The sequence below is a fragment of the Aspergillus vadensis genome, assembly GCF_003184925.1.
Source record: "Aspergillus vadensis CBS 113365 unplaced genomic scaffold BO88scaffold_11, whole genome shotgun sequence".
Lineage (NCBI taxonomy): Eukaryota > Fungi > Ascomycota > Eurotiomycetes > Eurotiales > Aspergillaceae > Aspergillus > Aspergillus vadensis.
Window position 1 is genome coordinate 720,324 of NW_020292049.1, and position 19,903 is coordinate 740,226.

At 50.8% G+C, this 19,903-nt stretch overlaps 5 protein-coding genes across 5 annotated transcripts; all 5 read left to right on the forward strand.

Moving 5' to 3' along the window:
• BO88DRAFT_404950 (uncharacterized protein) lies at positions 1 to 890 on the forward strand. Its single transcript, XM_025706747.1, has one exon. It carries the CDS (start codon positions 115 to 117, stop codon positions 700 to 702), a length of 588 nt encoding a protein of 195 aa, XP_025563056.1. The 5' UTR covers positions 1 to 114; the 3' UTR covers positions 703 to 890.
• Positions 891 to 4,079: 3,189 nt separating this feature from the next.
• Positions 4,080 to 7,107, forward strand: BO88DRAFT_339900 (C6 transcription factor; the record flags this gene model as incomplete). The annotated part of the gene is made up of 3 exons (XM_025703047.1): positions 4,080 to 5,023; positions 5,094 to 6,012; positions 6,070 to 7,107. 3 exons carry the CDS (start codon positions 4,080 to 4,082, stop codon positions 7,105 to 7,107), a joined length of 2,901 nt encoding a protein of 966 aa, XP_025563057.1.
• An 840-nt stretch (positions 7,108 to 7,947) lies between these two features.
• BO88DRAFT_45244 (J domain-containing protein) lies at positions 7,948 to 10,730 on the forward strand. Its single transcript, XM_025710695.1, has 3 exons — positions 7,948 to 8,611; positions 8,709 to 9,044; positions 9,102 to 10,730. Exons 1-3 carry the CDS (start codon positions 8,177 to 8,179, stop codon positions 10,620 to 10,622), a joined length of 2,292 nt encoding a protein of 763 aa, XP_025563058.1. The 5' UTR covers positions 7,948 to 8,176; the 3' UTR covers positions 10,623 to 10,730.
• A 362-nt stretch (positions 10,731 to 11,092) lies between these two features.
• Positions 11,093 to 13,286, forward strand: BO88DRAFT_488020 (SKIP/SNW domain-containing protein). Its single transcript, XM_025712591.1, has 3 exons — positions 11,093 to 11,292; positions 11,397 to 12,824; positions 12,887 to 13,286. Exons 1-3 carry the CDS (start codon positions 11,146 to 11,148, stop codon positions 13,052 to 13,054), a joined length of 1,743 nt encoding a protein of 580 aa, XP_025563059.1. The 5' UTR covers positions 11,093 to 11,145; the 3' UTR covers positions 13,055 to 13,286.
• Positions 13,287 to 16,794: 3,508 nt separating this feature from the next.
• On the forward strand, positions 16,795 to 18,392 carry BO88DRAFT_425598 (ACT domain-containing protein; the record flags this gene model as incomplete). Its single annotated transcript, XM_025708843.1, has 3 exons — positions 16,795 to 16,842; positions 16,972 to 17,360; positions 17,414 to 18,392. The coding sequence occupies 3 exons, from the start codon at positions 16,795 to 16,797 to the stop codon at positions 18,390 to 18,392; spliced, it is 1,416 nt and encodes a 471-aa protein (XP_025563060.1).
• Between the last annotated feature and the right edge of the window lie 1,511 nt (positions 18,393 to 19,903).

Consider the following 19,903-nt stretch of genomic DNA (forward strand, 5'->3'; position numbering starts at 1 on the left):
CTTTTGAAGAGGCCATCCATGTTCCTAGCTGGGTGTTGTTGATGCTGAAGATGACAGAAAGTCTGCAATACATCTCTTGAGATACGGGAAACAAAAGACTCGTCAACATTCCCCATGACCTTCGGGATAGGGTTTTCCGCGAATGAAAATCTCCATCCAGTCAGTCGAGGCTGGACCTTCAAGCTGTCTGCTACACACTTGACGGTGCAGATCGGATCGCCCAAGATGAGACAAATCCGACATCCCTCCTTGGACCAAACGGGCGTTGTTCCCGGCGGGCCACAAACCGTTACAGGAGACACCAAACTCAAAATCCCAGCCAGCAGCAGCATCAAAGCAGCCTATCCAGCCAAACGCATCGATATTAGCCGCCCCAGCGACAAGACTAGCACGAAACAGAAAAAGAAAAACAAAAGAAAAAAAAATTTAATCAAATTAAACCAAAAAGAAAGAAAGAAAGAAGACTCACTACTCAGGTCTAGAAAAATGAAAAACCGTGGCCCTCCGGCTCGCAGACCCTCATCTGTCCGTTTTCCGGATACGCCCAGTCCACTTGGTTCGCTAGTCCCCACGAATGACAGGCTCGCGATCCTCGATGGGCTGAGGGACTGCTGCGAACTTGGGAGGCTGTTCCTTGCACCCTCCCCTGGGCTTTGCTTCTCATCTTTTTCCCGGCTTGGAGTCAATGCTCCACTCGCGTAAGGACGGACTACGGAGGTTTCCGTACTGGCCACTAGCCAAACGATAAGCTGGTGGATTTTGAGCCCTCGAGGGGAGTCGCAGTGCTTGCTCACCCTGGCTGGCTGTGAGAGTCTGTTGTGGTCTCTCCTGAACACACTGATGAGGTTGTTCGTCCGAGTTTGGTCAGTCCGGCCGAAACAAGTCGGCATATCGAGTGGCTCTCTCGGACGGGGGATTTCTTTTCTTGTTGCCAGCCTGGCTCTTTCCTTCATGTGCGGATCTTTTTTTCTCAATTTCTGTTTTGAATTTTTATTTGATTTTCAATTTATTTTATTTGTCCTCTTTTGTTTTTTTCTTTTTACTATGGTAATTGATAAACCATTGCCCACCAGCTCCTCTCTTTCCCTCCTCTAACCGGCCCCCCTAATTAGGGCGATGACCTGCCAAGTGTGCACTATGTCGGGGTTGGCAGCTTTCATAGGGCCCAAAATCCAGTCTTTCCGCGCTGGCCTTCTCTTGCATCTCCGGGTATGGGAACGGACGACCAAGTAGTGTCGAGCCTCGCAAGTTGCTGCACACCATGATGACTACAACGGCAAGAGATACTTAGTAAGAAGGAACAGACGCATTGTCCCGATCAAACGAAACAAGGTTAATTGCAAATGCCGTTCCGAAAAGATTGTGCTTGTCCCGTGGTCGGTGGTCGCATGAGCGTCTCCTTCCCATGACTAACGGCTGGAGCTGGCAATGGATCGTTCCGAACACCAACGAGGATCCTCCTGCGGGGCGTCGGGTTGGAAAACCTAATCATGCTCATATTAAAACAGATTCAAAGCCGGCCAGTTTCAATAAGGAGAGACAACCTGCCACCCCCAGCTACCCTCCCAAAGACCAGATTGAGAAAGGATGCCGGAGAGAGTCTGACGATATCTAATGCCGACCCGTTCCAAAGTCTAAATGCCACCTTGCTCCTCCATGGCATGATTACGCTGGAGATGAGGACTAGGAAGCGGCGATGATGATGATGATAATGATGAATCTAAATAATCAACTAATGAAGGACTCTCGGTAGATTTGATCTCAACCGGCACCTAATATGAACCGCGCCCGGTGGCAGTATCCTTTCGATATACCCGGGCCGGCCATGACGACTGTCGACACACAGCCATGGAGGATTTATCTAAATACTACTACCACCTATTGAAATGCGAATAAAATGGATGTAATCGATAGTTGCCCGATGGATGGACGGACGCTTCGCGTCTCCATTGGAAGTGGAGCTGGTCGAAGCTGAACCGAGGATGCAACTGGAATCGAATGCCGAAGGGGACAGAGGGAGGAGACTTCCGGCCCGCAGTAAGAATAGTTCGATAATAGGGTGTATACTACTCTGGGATAAAGTAAACACGATCCAGAGCATCTAGACTATCTAAGATGCCAGATAGTACGGGTTGATTGGGTGGGTTGGGAGGGCCTCCGTTAAACCGGAACTGTTGCGAAAAGTGGACTGGCAAGCGTTGGACTAAACCAGGCTGGAATTGTGAACCAGGCTTCGTTCTCTCTGTGTGTGATCATCCTGATCTGGGTCGGTCATAAGTTGCCTTGCCATTAAATATGCTCAACTTGCTGAGCTTGGATGGCAGCTTGAAAGGATCCTCAGCTAGACGGCCAGACACTTGACTGTATTATCGTATCCTCCTCTCTGCTCATCATCATCTTCTTCTACTTCTTCTTCTCTCTTTCTTGTCTCTCCCCTACTCAACAGACTCCTCCCTCTTATTCCTCCTGATCCCCTTTCTTCATACTCTCGTTCTTTCCCTCTGCTTTCTGCCCCCCCTCCCCCCTTTGATTCCCACTCATTTCCAGGGACCGTGATTCTTATTACTATTCAAAAATCCCCGATCCTCCCCGCTCTAAATTAATCCCAGCGTGTCCCTCCTTTGAACCTGGCGTCTCCGCCCCTCTACCCTACTCCTACTACTACGTACTTCTACTTTACTACTACAGTCCTTAGCACCGGCCAAAACTGACAGGGGCATTCCCACCTTGGCCTCGACTAAGCAACAGCGCTATTTAACCACAATTTCTCCATCCTCATCCTATCCAGTGCCCCGCGCTATCAGGTTTTTATTTTTTTTTCTCTTTGGTGCAAATTGGCTGTCTAGCTCAGGGCCCAATTTTATTTTTTTTTTATTTCTTTCCCTTTTTACTCCTCATTAGTGGCAGGAGCCGTTCGGCCAACATCAGGCCAGCTTGACCACTGACCACTGATCACCAAATTACCTCGGAGCGGCTCTTGCAGGGTGATTTAGTTGATATTACTACTACACTCCCAAGATCTGTAATCTGGGCGGCTGTCTTCCGGGGCTGCTAGCTAGTTGTTTATTATTGTGGTCCTACCTGCACCCCTGGGGCACTATCAGCTCAGCAACAAACAGCCTGGTTTTCATGTTAGTGTTGTCGTGACTCTAAAACCCTGCCCTGCCACAGTCCTGCCATTGCACTCTTCCGCCCCCATTCTTCTCCCTGTCCCATCTGAAACGGAGGCTGCTGCGCATCTCGGTTTTTGTTGTCTGGTACACACAAAACCTACCTATCCCCTCTCAGCGAATCTGGTCTGGCGAGAACCCAACAGCGTTGCCGATTACGGAGACTTTACTTCTTCTGCACGGTTCTATGCGTTTTGTGGCAAACATTTGGACCTGTGAAGCGATACAGTCCTGGAATGGCGAGGTCGACCCGAATTACAAGCGTGTTACGGTCATTTGCGCCATGAGTATCATCCTTTAGATGCTACCTTCGTTCTTCCCCCATTTACCCGCAACAAGTGCAGGGTAACTCGCAAGTGAGCCCGCTTGATGCGGACTTAGTACTGTCATTGCAGAATCTCCATTCTTTGCACGGCTATTTTCGAGTGTGTAATCTGTTTCAGCCTTTCAGCCCTCCAGCCTTTCCTGTTCTCACCTCCCCGGCCGGGCAGCGATCGACCTACTATTTACGGAGGGGCAATCGTGCTTCTCGAACGGCGTACACAGAAACAAGCTACAACACCAACCTTTATTTTTCTCTTTTTAGCATCAAAATTGTATTATTTGCTGGCCTGCTGACAGTAGTGTCTCCTTGATTCTGAACGGCTGGAGGCATCTTGGTAGGTTGGCATGCCTTTTTGGAAACATCGAGTACGATGACGTGGTTGCTAATCCGCTTCCCATCTTGGTAGGCTCGCTTTCTACACTTCTCCTCTCCTGAAGTACGAGGATTCACCGGTCAAAGCCAAGACTCCGTTTCTGTAGGGGCTCTGCCTCGTTATCACAGGACCCGAGTCGCGGATTCTGATGCTGTTCGGCGGGATTTCGTGCTACACCCTCGAATAATTTTGGACACCATAGTCACCCACAATGTCTGCTTTCCCAGCGGGCTCCTTCAGAAATATGTCGCCTGCTAGAGATTCCACATCGCAGCGACAGTCTGATCGTCCAACTGATCCTTCAGTGCCGGCACCCCACCCGTACCAACTCCCACCCCCTCGCACTTCTGCTCCCTTGCCTTTTGGGACAGCTCCGTTTCTACATCAACGTAACCAAGCTGAAGGTCGCGAGCTGGAAGAAACATCCCTGGGTCGCTCAAAGATTCCAGGCCAGCAGACGGCCAACGAACAGCTTCCGCCAGTTAGCCAATTGTTGACCCCCACAGCCCATCCGAGCCGTCCATCATCTCCCTACCAACCTCACAGATTTGGCATCTATACACCCCCAAATGGCAGCACAGCATCACCAACGCCGTTTCGACAGAGCGATTCTATACCACGACCTAGTCTACACGAAAGCCCTCGGGCTTATCCCGAGAGTCTCCCGCATTCACATACTAGGAGTCTCCCTCCCCTGGCCCATCTCTCCACACCCGGCCTAGCACGTGAAGGTCCGCTACATCCTATTCATACTGGATCTCCTGTACAATCCAGTCAAGCTGCATCGTATCCGTACTACGGTTTCAACTCTCCGGAGAAGGAGTATACCAGAGACTTTTCTCCCAGTGAGACTCCCGATTCTGCAGCAACAAACAACCCCTCTCACACATCCAATGTGCGTTCTCATGTGGTGGATGAGAGATATGTGGAGGGCGAAGGTCTCTGCTACATATACGCAGACGGTTCGCATTGTCCCAAGATTATCGACGGAGTTCCGGTCAATGCAAATTGGGGGATCACCAAAGCCGGCAAACCGAGGAAGCGACTCGCGCAGGCCTGCTTAACCTGCAGAGAAAAGAAAATCAAATGCCAACCGAATCTTCCTAAATGCGACCAATGTCAGAAGTCTGGGAGGGAATGCAGATTCGAGAGCGCGTAAGTCTTTGGCAATGGTGCCTTAATGACCCTTGTTAAAGCGACTAACCTCTCTTGATTTTGACACTAGTCCCCGCGGCCATCGTGCGGCCCTAAAAGCGACACAACTTGCGAGTCGATACGAACCACGAGAGAGCCTCCCCCCTGGCAGCTATGCTTATGGCGCAGCATCCCAGTCCCCGTACTCTGCGATCCGGGCTTCAGAGAGTTCGGCCTCCCTCCCAAACACTAGTTCTCAATCGCCGAGATCCGAAGTATCGATGTTGACACCCTCCGCCATGGAAGGCCCCCAAGATAGTGTAATGGACCATGAGCAGTACAGGCTCAGAATGCCGGGTCATGGTCGGCTATCCATTGGAGCGGAGGACACTGCTAGACGTCTAGCCGATGACGTTTCGCTTGGTTCTCATGACTACTCCGACATCCTCATGGAGATGAAGGATCTGGACCCTCAAGACCCTCTTGTATCCGACTGGCATACAGACCCGTTTGAGGCAGACCCAGAGGCCGCAGTTCATTATGTGGAGAGCTACTTCACCCATGTGAACGACCGCCTATACTACATGTTCCCGCGCAAACGGTTTCTCTTATGGCTGCGGTCGTGCAATACCAAGACCTCAGAAGATACTATGCTGCTGTACTCGATGATGACGCTCGGGGCAGTATTTTCCGATCGGCCCGACAAGGTGACGGCGCTCAAGAGGTATTCACGCACGGCTCGGTATGCCGTTGAACACAGTCGACACGCCCTGACCTTGCAGCTTGCCCAAAGCCGCATCATCGTCGGCCTTTGGTACTACGCCATAGGTTCCCTGGTGCCAGCCTGGGATGCAATCGGGTCGGCGGTTCGGACAGTGTGCGGACTCCGGTATAATGTTGAGTCGGGAGGGGTCATCGTAGACCAAAGCCGGCCCTGCGAATACGGCTTGCATCCCCAGGCGCTGATCGAGTGTCGCAGGCGGACTTTTTGGGTCGCTTACCTCATGGACGTGAGTGCCTCAAGATATTTACTGTTGTTCACCAGGCTCAAACTAATCATCTACTAGCGCATGACTTGTTTCTATACGCCCTCCTCGACTTTCATCTCGGCCCAGGCGGCCTATTTGAGACTTCCTTGCCGGGAAGAAGTATACGAGGCGCAGGAGTATACCACCGTGCCCTATTTCCAAAGCTTCCTCAACCAAGTACCAGCATCGCCCGAAAATGATAACGCCAGTTTGAGTGCTATGGCATTACAAGTTGAGATCTTGTCACTTTGGGGAGACGTATCGGACCACGTTTTCCGATTGTCCTTGGTGCCGGCCGAGGCATACAATCAGCTCTTCGAGGAATTCTACGTCAAGGTCGCCGGACGCGTCGAAGAATGGGTCGTTCGGCTCCCCGATCATCTGACCTTCTCGGCTGTGAACATGGAACGAAGCATCCGAACAAAGAAAGCGGATGCGTTCATGTCAATCCATCTACTTTATCATGCAACTCTGATGGCGCTGAATCGGTATGCTCGATACCAAAACATCCGCGCGGAAATCATAGAGCGACAGATCCGCACCACACGGACCCATGCGGTAGAGATTCTCCAGATCTCGCTCGCCCTTATGCGTTGTGCTGCAGACTATGAGCCGTCTCGTATCGTTATGGAGCCGGGAACGGCGCGAGGAACCATTCTGAACCCATTCCTCGGATACGTGATTGTGTCAGCGACAGATGTCCTCAGTGCGGCTGGACTGATGACTGATTTGCCGGAGAGTGTGAATCTGATCCGTGGGGCCTTGGAGGCTGTGCGAGAGCTGGCGCGCTTCTGGGGCGGTGCTATTCCCCTGGCGACGTTAATAGAAAAGCGCCTAGAAGCTATGAATGAAAGTCTGCAGCAACAGGCTGGTTCCGACCGGAAGGCGGCGTTTTTCGTGCACGGCCCATCGCTGGATAGCCAGGTGCGCGCAGGAGTGCAGCAGCAGCCAGATTTGGCGACGAACGAAGACCTAATGTATGGCGGTCTGCCCCGGGAGCAATTGTTCGGCGCATTGGGAGCGGGCGACGTTCCCTTCTCAGATGAGACAGTCCTTTGGATTAGAGAGAGGAGCTGATAGCTCTTCTACCCCTTGTTAGGATGTAAATTTTTGCATTATGAGCGGATATACAAAAGCTGTTGCAGTTGTGTTTTAGCAGGATATACCCGGGAGGCTTGTTTGGCTTGAGTTGTTGTTGTTGAATACATGTTGCGGTTGCCCCAATGGTGTGTGGGCTTACTGCTTTTAAAGATGACACGAGTGACGATGTTGCACATGGATTGTATATTAGAGTCGATATATAAGACGTTCCGACAGGAGTCGTGAGTTTCAAACTAAGTTAAGCACCAGTTTCAGCATTGAAAGAGCTTACCAGATACTAGTTAGTAGTAAATGACGAGTCATGGCGAGTGTCCCACTTTGACACTGCATGAATCAGCTCGTGCTCGCCTGCCCGAATTAGGAAGTCGCCCAATCAGCAGTAAACAGTAGTTTTCCCCTTAAGTTATGCCTTATCGGCGCTATGCTCGATCTCCCCCCGCCACAACAATCAAGCAGTCATCATCTGATACTAGAGCTGGATCCCTTCAGTATTCAGTTTGACTCTTCCATCCATCGAAAAGGGCAGGGCCGCCAATGTGATCGGTACCCGCCCCCAGAGAAAAAAGGAGGGCGGACAGGAAGCTGAGGGAGTTAGGGAGGGGGAAGAACGCAAAAGAAGGGCTGACGGAATCGCCGAAACCGCCGACTTCGATTTTCCGACGTCATTCAAAATGCGTGCGCCTTTCCTTTTCTTTCTTTTACTTCCCCTTCAGCCAAACACTTTGCGCATACAGGCGCCCCCTCATTAATTCACGTTCGCTTTATCTTTATTTACAGGAAGGAAATACTAGGGAATCCGAATTAGATCTCGTCTCGCAATATGTCAAGATGATTATTTAAAGGATTAAAAACTGAACAGCCAGCTTTCCCCGCTCCACAACTACCTACCTGCCTACCTACTTACTAGCTTTTTCGACAAACCCCCCTCATAAAAACGCGCGCGCGTGTATGCGCAGAATCCATACTTAATCAGCCGTGCGGCAGCGACAGCCACAGCGACAGCGACGACCTCACCAGCACCTCCGAATAATAACGGATAATAACCATGGGTTCCAATCCACCACCACCACCCAAAGATCAGGATGAGGCCTCGTCTCCGCCCGAGGAAGTCGATTACTATGCCATCCTTAATCTTCCGCGCTCTCCACCCCCCACGGAAGCTCAGATTCGGTCCGCGTACCGAACCCTCACGCTAAGTTTTCATCCGGATAAGCAGCCGGCGGAGTTGGCGGACTCTGCGCGACGACATTTTGATCGCATTCAGGAGGCATATGATACGTTGGTGGATCCGAAGAAGAGAGCGGTGTATGATGAATTGGGTGTGCAGGGGATGAAGCAGGAATGGGTGATTCTTGACAGGATCGCCAAGGATATGAGGGTCGGGGTGAGGGCCATGTCTGGGGAGGAGTTTCGGGGATGGTTTTTGGAAGTGATGAAGAGGAGGGAGAGGGCTGTGGTGGAGAGGATGGTTGGGTCGAGGGTGGGTTCTTCTCTTCTCTTATGGCTCCCTTCTTTGGTTTTCTGTTGGAGGGGAGGTGCGGGGGTTATGATTGTGCTAATGGATGCAAATCCTATAGGGCTCTATCACTATTGGGTTCGATGCTTCTAATGCCGTGTCCTACGATGAGGGGGAGGACGCCTTATATATTGAAATGCCGTCGCCGAAGCCCTCGAACTATGCATTGGGGTTCTCTTTCAAGGCGCCACTGCCGCGGTTGGGCTTTTTCCTCGGAAGGGAAGGCGAGGATGAGAATGAGAGTGAAAATGATGAGGGCCTTGAAACGAGGAAACTGTTCAAGGAGTACGGTGAGGAAACGGAGTTGACATTTAACGCGGGCATCTCTGGGGAGGTAGAGCAGATGCACCAGGAAGCCAACTTCAAATTCCCGGATGGCAGGAAAGAAACTCACCTTGTATGTGGACCGATTGATAAAGTTTCTTGATCGGAATATTGCTAACACTGTGTTTAGCTACCGCTGCCGTATTTCCTGATCGCGAATCAGATTAACCTGGGAGTCGGGGCATCCCAGCTATTCGGGGGTCCTTATAGTGTTAAGGGCCTCGCAAAACCCCCGTTTGCATTCATGCAGAACTCTGTCATGAGTGTGAACGCTTCGGTGTTGCCACACCCATCGCTAGAGACAACTTGGACGAAGTCCTTCGTCCCTATCCCCGGCGCAAAACCCATCAGTGTCCAAGTCGATGTTGATTTTGATCGGTCGCCGCAACGGGCGCCCCCTCGTTTCGCTTTGAAGGTCACCAGGCAGATTGGTGATAGGAGGTTCTTGGTAAGTAGCTGGTCAAGCGGCTCCTTACTCTGGCCGAAACCTTTCCGCCACTTCTTTTTACCCCTCATAGAGTTCGGGTTGAACGCCGACACTGCAATGTCCGTTCCTACTCATCCCAGCTTCTTCCAAATCGGCGTCGTCTCTCAGCCCAAGCGGCAGATTTCCCCAGCGGATGTCGAGGAAGAGATGGAGGGTGATGAGGAGGATGAGGAGTTTGAAATGCTTCGCCGCCAGCAGCGCAAGGAAATTGGAGCTGCCGAAGCTTGGCAGACGAATGTGACAGCTACTCCGATGCAAACCACCTTGTCATTCGTTTATTCGCGCAATGTTTTCTCAGGAAAATCGGCCTACGAGCGTTTACGCTCGGAATGGAGCTCTGAGGGCCACCATTCTTTGCCGGAGGACAATGAGCCGCGTTCTGTACGGGTCAATGTCGAAACTACCGTGGGGCGTGATTTGGCGCTTGGATGGCATATTGAGGGGACCCGCCAGGTAGGCGATTTCACTCGCATGGGTCTTGGTGTTGGGGTTCGAGATATGCAGGGCCTCGTCGTGACTGTGTCCTGGAGCAGGCTAGGCCAGAAGATCAGGGTGCCCATATCTGTTATCCCGTTTGGGCTTGTCGATGTGGATGTAGCTGCAATGGCTATTATCTGCCCGTGGCTAGCGTACTGCGCGCTCGAATTTGGGTTTATTCGCCCAAGGGAAAGGAAGAGACATCGCCGGGCGATTGCCCGACGACAGAAGCAGCTGAGGAGGCTGGTGCCCAAGAAGCGGGCTGAGAGCCAAGAAGCCATCGAAATTATGACTGAGCAAGTACAGCGCCGACAGGCGAAAGAGGCTAAGCAGGGTGGTTTGGTCATCCTGCGGGCTGAGTACGGTTACTATCCTTCGAAGAAGGACAGGGAAAGTGGCCGAGGATTGGAAGTCACAGATGTTTCCATTCCGGTGGCTGCATTGGTTGACCACGGACAACTGGCTATCCCTAAGGAAATGGCCAAGGTGAGTTTAAATCCTCCTGTAGGCGATGCTAGCAGTGCTGATTCGAGTTTGACGCAGTCCCATATTCTTGGATTCCACGACCCGGCTCCGCTTCTGCCCAAGATGCTCAAGATATGGTATAATTACCATGGACAGGAGCATTACGTTGAAGCAAAGGAAACAGAGGACATTTCTTGTCCTATGCGTTCGCATCTATTGTAGCTGAGCATATCTGTCTCCCTACTTTTCTTGATTTTGTATACATGCTGCACTACTAGCTTTTTGGCATCACTCTCCATTCATACTTGCATAAGGAAATCTGCACTACAACACATAAGTCTTCCCCTTTTGAATATCTCCAGGCGCCTGGTTCATATATTGCATGCATTTGTCAATACGTTCGTGTATCTTAGCGATAGCATTGGGCGAGGCTAATCCATGAGGTCGAGCTCTGGTGGTCTTTCATGGCACAGCGAGTCGACTCTCAACTTCACTCTCTACTCGAATATATACCAATCTACTCACATCAACTCTATCTCTATTTACATTAGTTTTATTTCGAATAGACTACGAACCCAACTACCCAAGTTATCAGCAACTAACTTCCAAGGCGGTGACCGCTCACGTGACCCGCCCGGTTCCCGCTGCGCCAAAAGAAGCCAAGCCCATCTTCACTCGCCATCGAAGAACCATTTCATCATATTCCTCCTCCTCCAATCCTTTTCCCTCCCCTCACAACTTCAGAATGGCATCCATAGCGGAGGGCCTATTCAAGTCTCTCCCCAAGCCGAAATACACCGGCGAGGAGGAAGAGCTACCACAACATGCACAGCCCCGAGGTCCGCGGGTCGTAGGCCCGGGACAACTTGACGAAACACAGATTGTTCTCCGGGTGGGTAGCACCGCATCCATACATAAAACCATCCACAGAACCTTTAGCCTACCTTCACTACTATAATTCAATGCTAATGACGATGATTATTATGGTATCTACAGAGAACCGGCCCCCCTCCCTACCAGAATCGAGCCGGATGGCGGCCCCGCGCCCCCGAAGACTTTGGCGATGGCGGCGCGTTCCCCGAGATCCTAGTCGCGCAGTACCCCCTCGATATGGGCCGGAAGGGCACATCATCGACATCGAACGCGCTCGCCGTGCAAGTTGACGCCGAAGGAAAGGTCAAATACGATGCTATCGCGCGCCGCGGACACAGCGACAACCGGATCGTGCATGCCTCGTTTAAGGATTTGATTCCGCTGCGCCAGCGCGTTGACATGGGCGAGGTGTCGTTGGATCGGCCGTCGGAGGAAGAAGTCCAGGCGCAGATGGAGAAGACGAAGAACGCGCTCGCCAGTTTGGTGGAGGGTGCGGCGGCGGCGCAGAAGCCAAAGAACGTGAAGGGTGGACGGAGAGCGGAGCCTACGTTTGTGAGGTACACGCCGGCTAATCAGATGGGTGATACGTCGAAGAAGAATGATCGTATTATGAAGATCGTCGAGAGACAGCAGGATCCTATGGAGCCGCCGAAGTTCAAGCATAAGAAGATCCCTCGTGGTCCGCCGTCGCCGCCTCCGCCGGTTATGCATTCGCCGCCGAGAAAGCTCACGGCTGAGGATCAGGAAGCGTGGAGGATCCCGCCGCCGGTGTCGAATTGGAAGAATCCTAAGGGTTACACGGTTCCGTTGGATAAGCGGTTGGCGGCTGATGGACGTGGACTGCAGGATGTGTCGATCAATGATAAGTTCGCGCAGTTTGCGGAGGCGCTGTTCACGGCGGATCGTCATGCTAGAGAGGAGGTCAGGCTGCGTGCTCAGATGCAGCAGAAGCTGGCGGAGAAGGAGAAGGCCCAGAAGGAGGAGCATCTGCGTGCGTTGGCTCAGAAGGCCCGCGAGGAGCGTGCAGCTGCTAGTAGCAGTCGGCGCGATTCTCGTGCTGGATCCCGCTCGCCTTCGCGCAGTGTCAGCCGCAGCCCGTCGCCGTACTCGGCTAGTGAGGATGAGGATGCTGCTCGGGATCGCGAGCGCATGCGTCGTGAGCGTCGTCAGGAGGCGGAGAGACAGCTCCGTCAGTCGCGGATGGGTACGGAGAGACGTATCCAGATGATGGCACGCGAGCAGAACCGGGATATTTCCGAGAAGGTGGCCCTGGGATTGGCCAAGCCGACGCAGGCATCCGAGTCGATGTATGACTCGCGTCTGTTCAATCAGACCAGCGGCATGGACTCGGGCTTTAACGAGGATAACCCGTACGACAAGCCGCTGTTTGCCGCGCAGGACGCCATTAACAGCATCTACCGTCCACGGGCGCAGGCTGATGACGATGACGGCGAAGGCGCCGAGGGTGAGATGAGCAAGATTCAGAAACAGAATCGGTTCGAGGTGCTCGGTAGAGCGAAGGAAGGGTTCCGCGGTGCTGACATAGCTGAGGTATGACCTTCCCCCTTACACCTAAGTTTACTCAAGAAGTATACAACTGACATTCCGTATAGGCTCGTGACGGCCCCGTGCAATTCGAAAAAGACACCACCGACCCCTTCGGCATCGACAGCATGATCGCCGACGTCACTAGCTCCGGTGCAGGCCAAAAGCGCTACGGTATCCAGGAAGTCGACCGTTCGGAACGGGGATCCAAACGGGCGCGTGTCGATGATGATTAATTGTGTTGTTTGTGTGAATAGCTATACCTTACTCTCTATTATTTTTACACTTTAACATATGGCGGGGTTAGATATTTACCTACTACGTACGCTGTTCAACTGTACTCAAATGGTTTCTTATTCTTTGCTTAGGGGGTTCACTATGTGCATTGCTGCGGGCGTTGTGTGTTCACCGGTTTATACTCTTCCGTTCATTTTTAGTGTTGCAGAAGAAAAAATGCAAAAAGTGGTGATTTACTCTGTTCTACATATGATAGTCTAGACGGGTTGGTGGAGTGGATGCGCTTGCTTATCATGGGTAAGTAGAGTAGAGTAGATTCAAAACAGGATTGAACTAGTAGTAGTCGTAGTAGGAGACTCGGTCGTTTTCCTATCTATGACTACTGTACTTATGAGGAGAATGAATAGTTGCATGCAGGATATGTGACATCGCCACCACACTATACTATTAAACAAATTAAGATACTAAGTAGTACTATAGAGCACTATAGACCAAGACAAATTGTAATAGGACGGTACTTCCATCCGAAGATAGTCTCTTAACCTCTCCTCAGTATTCTTAGTAAAAAGCTAGTAGTGGTATATTTATTCCGAATAAATGAATGAATGATGTCTACGAAGTGGATATTTGAGTCAAAAGACACGATAATAACTTGATGTTTTCTTGCCATCCCGAATCAAATCCCGAATGCGGAATGACCCACATTGTTCATGTCAATCATTGATGTACGTACTGCGGAGGAGAGGGAAGTAGTAGTAAGTAGAGGATTGATCAGCATGTACGTACTGTTGATGGTGTGGTGGTTGGTGTAGGATGTTCATGTCACACGACTTGGGGTGTAACTAGTGACTACTATACTTGGGACTAAGTTAGTGACTAACTTACTTACTTACTGAAGAAAAAACAAGGAAATGAAGGTATACGAGGGTGATGATGGATGGGTATAGGGTGACTTTTGTTGTTGGATGTGTGTGTGTGTGTGTGTGTGGAAGAGGAAGGGAATCTTGGAAGTTGGGGATCAAGTGATTTGGATGTGGGTTCTTTTTGTGAACATGACTACTATTTCAGGGTGGGGATGGATATGGTTAGAAATGGCTGGTGATGGTGGTGGTGGTGGTTGCTGTTTTGTATGATGAGAGACTCTATTATTGTTGGTATTCATTCTGTTGTCATTACTACCTACCTAGTGTATGGTGTCTGCCTGTTACTGTGCTGTGTATCATCTAGTCAGTGATCTGACCTGATGCAAGTAGACGAATCATAGCTGTTATAGAGGTGAGTGGCTGAGCTGATTGAATGACGGATCTACGGAGTACTCAGGCCACAACTACAATGGTATAACACTCTCACTGTATGCATGCATGCAGACATCAGACCACAAGATGTCGGGTCGATCAGCCGGATAACCAAACTGATTGGATGGTGGACATCCCAAATCGACGACGTACAGGAGGGCTGGGGAGCGTTGATCTAATCGAGCAGGTAACGAGAGCCAATGACCCGCGCAGTTGCGAGTCATCTTGTTTGAGATTGATGGCCACCCTCGGAACTTTGTTGCTGTTGAGGAGGGGATACTGACGATCGGGTTAGTTTCTAAGTGGTAGCGCTCCAAGCGCATTGGAGGAGAGACGCTGCTGCTGCTGCTGGCTAGCTGGCTGGCTGGGAAAGAGTTGTGGTGATGAACGATTCGGAGGGGGGTCGGTAGGTTTGATCCGAGGGTCCAAGATAAGAGAGAGTGGCTAAAGGTCGGGATGTAAGTGGTGGGTTGCATGGGCTTGATTTGAGTCCGGGCTGGGAATGGGAGGATCGTGTCTTGTCTGGAGGGATAAAAAGTTATGAAAATGAGAAAAGTCTCATCCTTGGGTTGCCATTACCAGGGTTCTGAATGGCTAGATTTTTTGATGGTAAGTTCGCTGCAATAGCACCTGAATTTATGCCCTAGGGGCCCGTCAGTTCAGTTGTATCCATAGCCGTTGTTCCGTTGGTCATGCCGGAATGGAACAAGATCCACTGCTAGAGTACACCGTAACCGTGTTTGCTGATGGTGCTGGTGCTGGCGCCTGGTGGAAGCGATAACGAGACCATGAGCCCATTCCGACGTTCCCCTCAGTCTAATACTTGGTAGTAGTAAATTGCTTGATTAGTGCCTCATCTACGAACTTCATGGTTGTGCTTCTCCGATGCAATGCAGGATTATCTGTGTGACCGGATGGATGGAACTGGAGCGACCGTGGTGCCTGACTAGCTTACACTCCCACACGTTCATCGCACAACATCCTTGCCCCTGGAAAGTGCGGGGAGCCGATGAGCAGCAGCAGAGGAAATCCTGCCTCGCTCTGACCGTCGAATCCTGCTCGCGCCAGACATAAGCCATCAGATTAATGCTCGATCCGTGCGCCTGAATGATGCACCGGAGAGCACAGGGCAACGTCGGTACCGGCGCCTAGCGCGGGGTGGCGATCGAGGGGATTTGCTGGTGCTGCTGATAAGGTGCTGGGTCGGTGGAGCTGGAGATAAAGCCGAGACGCTGATTTGGGTGTGTTCCCACGGATGGATTATTAGGTAAAAGGTTCGTCTGATCTTTTGCTCTTAAAGTCTGGATAAGAGGAGTCATTCTGGCGGCGTGCAAAAGAAGCAGACGACGTGCCTAAACCGCCAATCAGTCAGTGCTCAATCAGATCGCTTCTAATTTTCATTTTATTTTCTTTTCTTTTCCCTCTCCTTCCCCTCATCTGTCAACTGTGCCTTAGCTCTTTTTTCTTTTCTTTTTCTTCTTTTTTTTGACTCCCCGGTGTCGTACCTTGGGAAGGCTGACTCCGCCGGGTCTTTGAGCGGATCTCCGGTGTGGCGGTTGAAGTGTAACATTTTCAAAGTCAACTGGAGACAGACAGGTAATTGAACCAGTCTGAAGCAAAAGGGATTGAGAGAAAGTGAGACAGGAAAGAAAGGGGAACTTCCAAGACTTGCCGAGGAATTAGAAGTGAGGAGGAGAGAAAGAGAAAAGAGGAAGTGCAGGAAGAAGACCAGAAGCTCAAGTCACCTGCTCTCTCTCTTCTTCTCCCCTCTCGAGAATCAACCACCACGACAACTTCAACTTCAACTACACCTTCCTCTCTCCCTTCTACCTACTCTCCAGTTCTTACTACCTCCTTATTCTGTCTTATTCAGTCATCAACCCATCCTCCACTTTCCCTGCTCTACCCGATCCCCCGTCTTGCGTCTATCCCGCACCATCTCTCTCTGATTAGATCTTCCTCCCTTCTTGCGTGCTGGCTCTCATTGATATCATTCTTTCAAACAATGGCGTAACCAAGGGGGTTTGGAAAACAATGAAAGCAAGCTGTCTGCCATCCAGAACTCTCAAGCGCAAAAAGAAAAGAAAAGCATAAAGAAACCCACCGACCACTCACGCTGTCACCAGAGGATTCGAGTTGCCCTGCGCCACACATTACTGGTCCCGTTCACCTGCCTCACTCTGTATTGCCTGGTGCCAGCCTTTCACATCATCATCATACTTCCGATCGTGACTTCTCCTTTTAACTCTTCTCGTATGCTCTGCCTTGTATCCACCTGGCATCACTAAAATCAGTCTGTCGCCTGAGTTTGCGGAAATTGGTGACGGCAGCTGATTCGAGCACCTTAACTACTACTACTTGTCACATACACTGAACTCGCACTCATTTGATTGTGCATGATCCCGATCTTCTGATGCAAATACGTCATCTGAATATCGACAATCATGATGGAACAGTCATTATCTCTCATCTCTGCCCAGGTCCAGTTCATGGTAAGTCTTCAAGTACCATCGCCATCATGCCGTCTCCTTCACTGCACCGATGCCCCCAAATCTACGCGGAGCAGCATGGAATCCCCTCCTGGTAGACTAATCTTGCTGACCACTGTTGTCGAAATACAGGAAGACAGGCTGGCCCTGGTGCATATCCCTCTAGACCTATACCCCTTCTTTTTGAATCCGATCATGCAGATTCTCTTCCATGAGGTGCCTCCTATCTCCGAGAACCAACTGGAAGACGATGATGGGTACGCAGAGGGTCATAGACGCCACCAGCCGGCATTTTTGAACTTCTCAATCACCCCTGTGGAATGCTCGATCATGTGCCCCAGACAGCTCGCTAATGAGTACTTCGCTCCTCTGGTCAACAAGTTCGTTCAGAGCAGTTCCTCGGGCCAAAGCCGCCTCTCCATCAGCCATGATGATTTTATTGCCATGCAGGTGTACGGGGAGGGCCTCGAAGCTGGCCAACGAGTCCTCGAGCTTACGAGCCCGCTGGCCATGGCAGGAATGTATGGTGCAGCTGACCTTGAATTTGTGCAACGTTCTGGCTGACATGCTGTAGCTCTATCTTCTTCATCTCCACGTACTTTTCCGACTACATCATCGTGCCTCTTCGAAGCAAGACCCAGGTTATTGAAGCCTTGGAGAAGCGTGGCTTCCATTTCGAAATGTCAACAGAGGCTTTCGTCAACAACAACCAATCCCAATTCAACAGCTGCTTTAGTCCCGTCTCGTCCCGGTCGGCGAGCAGCCTGAGCTCCCCTCCTGCCACTCCGCCACCCTCATCGCTGGATGAACTGCAAACACGCACGTTTAGCTCGCTGCGGAAGCACCATATTGTTCCATCCGTTGACAGAACCCTGCGTCTAGTGCAATGCGCTGCGCATCACCGCTACACGAGCGATACAAGCTCCATTGCCATCCTCCGTGAAGCCCTCACGACAGCTTTGATCGTCGACAAACCACGGTTCCTCTCTCTCACCCTAACCGCTGCTGACCCCGCGGCGTCACTCTTACTTGAAAAGCGTCTTCTCCCCCGCTTCTCAAGTGACTCATCAGCGGCCACCGACTCGGATGACGATACAAGTCTTCTTTTGGGATCGAAGGAAGAGGTCCTTGTTCCCATCATGCTTGACCTGCGTAAGCTTCCGCTTGAAGCTTCAGGTATTGTGTGCGGAGTTGCTGGCCGACTGGCCGACGCAACGCACGCACGGGGCGATGAGGATACTGACGTATCCACGATCCTTTCTCATTCTTGGAACGGCGGTGGCTCCTCTTTCGACAGCGCCTTCAAGAATATCCTATCCTCTAGCCACGGCTCCGGTGGACCTGTCAGATCCTTCGGTACTAGCCCCGGCTACAGAACCCATCGTCTGCAGCCAGACATGGACCCATACATGGACGCCGTTGAGATCAGCTTTCTCAGCACTGCGCGGGCGGGTTCCATCATTGTGGGCGAACACGAGCTTCATCGTGCCGTCGACGCCCTCGAAGCGGAAAGCCACGAACCCGATACAGAAATCACGGCACTCGAACTTTGAACTCCCTCTGCTTACAACAAAAAGTTTCTTGATCCACTTGTTTTGCATTTATTCTTTTTTTTTTTTTTCCACCCTGCTTATTCTTGATTTTCAGCTATTCAGCGTAGCAATCACGCTCAATTTCCTTATGTTATTTCGATTCTTACTTGTTTTCTTAATGATTCATGCTCAAACGGATACCAAAAATGCTGCATCACCTTATTTTCCCTTTGTTGCATTGACCTTGTCTTGCTTGCACTCTCCCTTCTAGCAGACTGCAGCTGGGGCTTACGCTGCATACATGCCGAAAAGTTTCATGTATCGAAATATATGCATTTTCTTCTTTTTCCTGCGACATGCAATTTCTTCTTTCTACTTTCTCTAACCACGACACAATGTTTCCACCTTTCCTAACACTGTCAATATTTTAGCAAGCGAGGTCGGAGTTGTCTATTTGGGTTCATTCGACCCGGGTTTGATCCTTAAATTACTACAAGGCGGACATACGTGATTTGTATCTAGCATGGCTGACGATCTATATTCCCTGGTCTAAACTGCATATGGGTGATTGGAAATTGTATGGAAGAAGAATCACAGACAAAGTTTCACGATGAGAAATCATTAGGTCTATTGCAGAGCCTCAATCCTGTATTACTTCCAACCAAACCAACCCGTATCCGCGTCATCAAAATCGCTCAGTAGACTCGTCCTTCCGCAATTGGTTGCGCAATGGACAGTGAGGCGCTCAGACAATCCAAGCGCTCCTTCGAGGCTGAGCGAGCGAGCGAGCGAGCGATGAGCAAGGACAAATACCCGCCACCGCACTGTGTCTGTCTGTCGCCACAGGCTGAACTGCCTCGTGAGCAATATAACAGAACTGCACGAAAAGAAAGAAAAACAAAAAAAAGCTTCAGCCTGCTCAATGTTTCTCCACCCCCTCACACACTGATCCAATCAATGAAAAGATGGATACGTAGTCGCTACACCGATACACCACACCATATCCGGGCTGAACCTAACCTATTCCCTGTTTCGGCAGACGAACAAGAATAGTAAGTAGCGTAGTGTCGGTACTTATTATTCTCCTCCTCCTTTTTTTTTTTTTAATGTCATTTGGTCTGATGGAGTGGAGTGGAGTGGAGTGGCGCACGCACACACCACCTATCTGATGATCACGACAGCTGATGCAATGCGAGGCGACGCAACGCAATCTATCTATCTATCTTTATTTTCTTGCCGGCGATATCCGAGAAGGAAGAAGATGGGGGGGTAAGGACGGAAAGTGAGTAAGCAAGCAAGTAGCCAGCAAGCGGTACTTGTTAGGGGATAAATGCAGGCAACAAGGCTGAGAACATCCGTTCGCATTTGTGTGCATTGATAAGCGCTACACGCTACACGTGCTGTTGATGGTAGTGGTGGTGGTGGCGTTGTCTTATAAGTTCGCATGATATCCAGTCATGGTTGGAATACGAGCCATTGGGGGCGTGGGAAGGGAAGCGCAAAGCCAAGCCAAGAGGGTGAGAATGTCTGTG

Excerpts from the sequence above, each read along its gene's own strand:
- BO88DRAFT_404950 (XM_025706747.1), top strand. The coding sequence starts at position 115 with ATGACCTTCGGGATAGGGTTTTCCGCGAATGAAAATCTCCATCCAGTC.
- BO88DRAFT_488020 (XM_025712591.1), top strand. The coding sequence starts at position 11,146 with ATGGCATCCATAGCGGAGGGCCTATTCAAGTCTCTCCCCAAGCCGAAA. Across the intron at positions 11,293-11,396 it reads AAACACAGATTGTTCTCCGG|AGAACCGGCCCCCCTCCCTA; the intron begins GTGGGTAGCACC and ends TGGTATCTACAG. Across the intron at positions 12,825-12,886 it reads GCGGTGCTGACATAGCTGAG|GCTCGTGACGGCCCCGTGCA; the intron begins GTATGACCTTCC and ends CATTCCGTATAG.
- BO88DRAFT_45244 (XM_025710695.1), top strand. The coding sequence starts at position 8,177 with ATGGGTTCCAATCCACCACCACCACCCAAAGATCAGGATGAGGCCTCG. Across the intron at positions 8,612-8,708 it reads AGAGGATGGTTGGGTCGAGG|GGCTCTATCACTATTGGGTT; the intron begins GTGGGTTCTTCT and ends CAAATCCTATAG. Across the intron at positions 9,045-9,101 it reads GCAGGAAAGAAACTCACCTT|CTACCGCTGCCGTATTTCCT; the intron begins GTATGTGGACCG and ends CACTGTGTTTAG.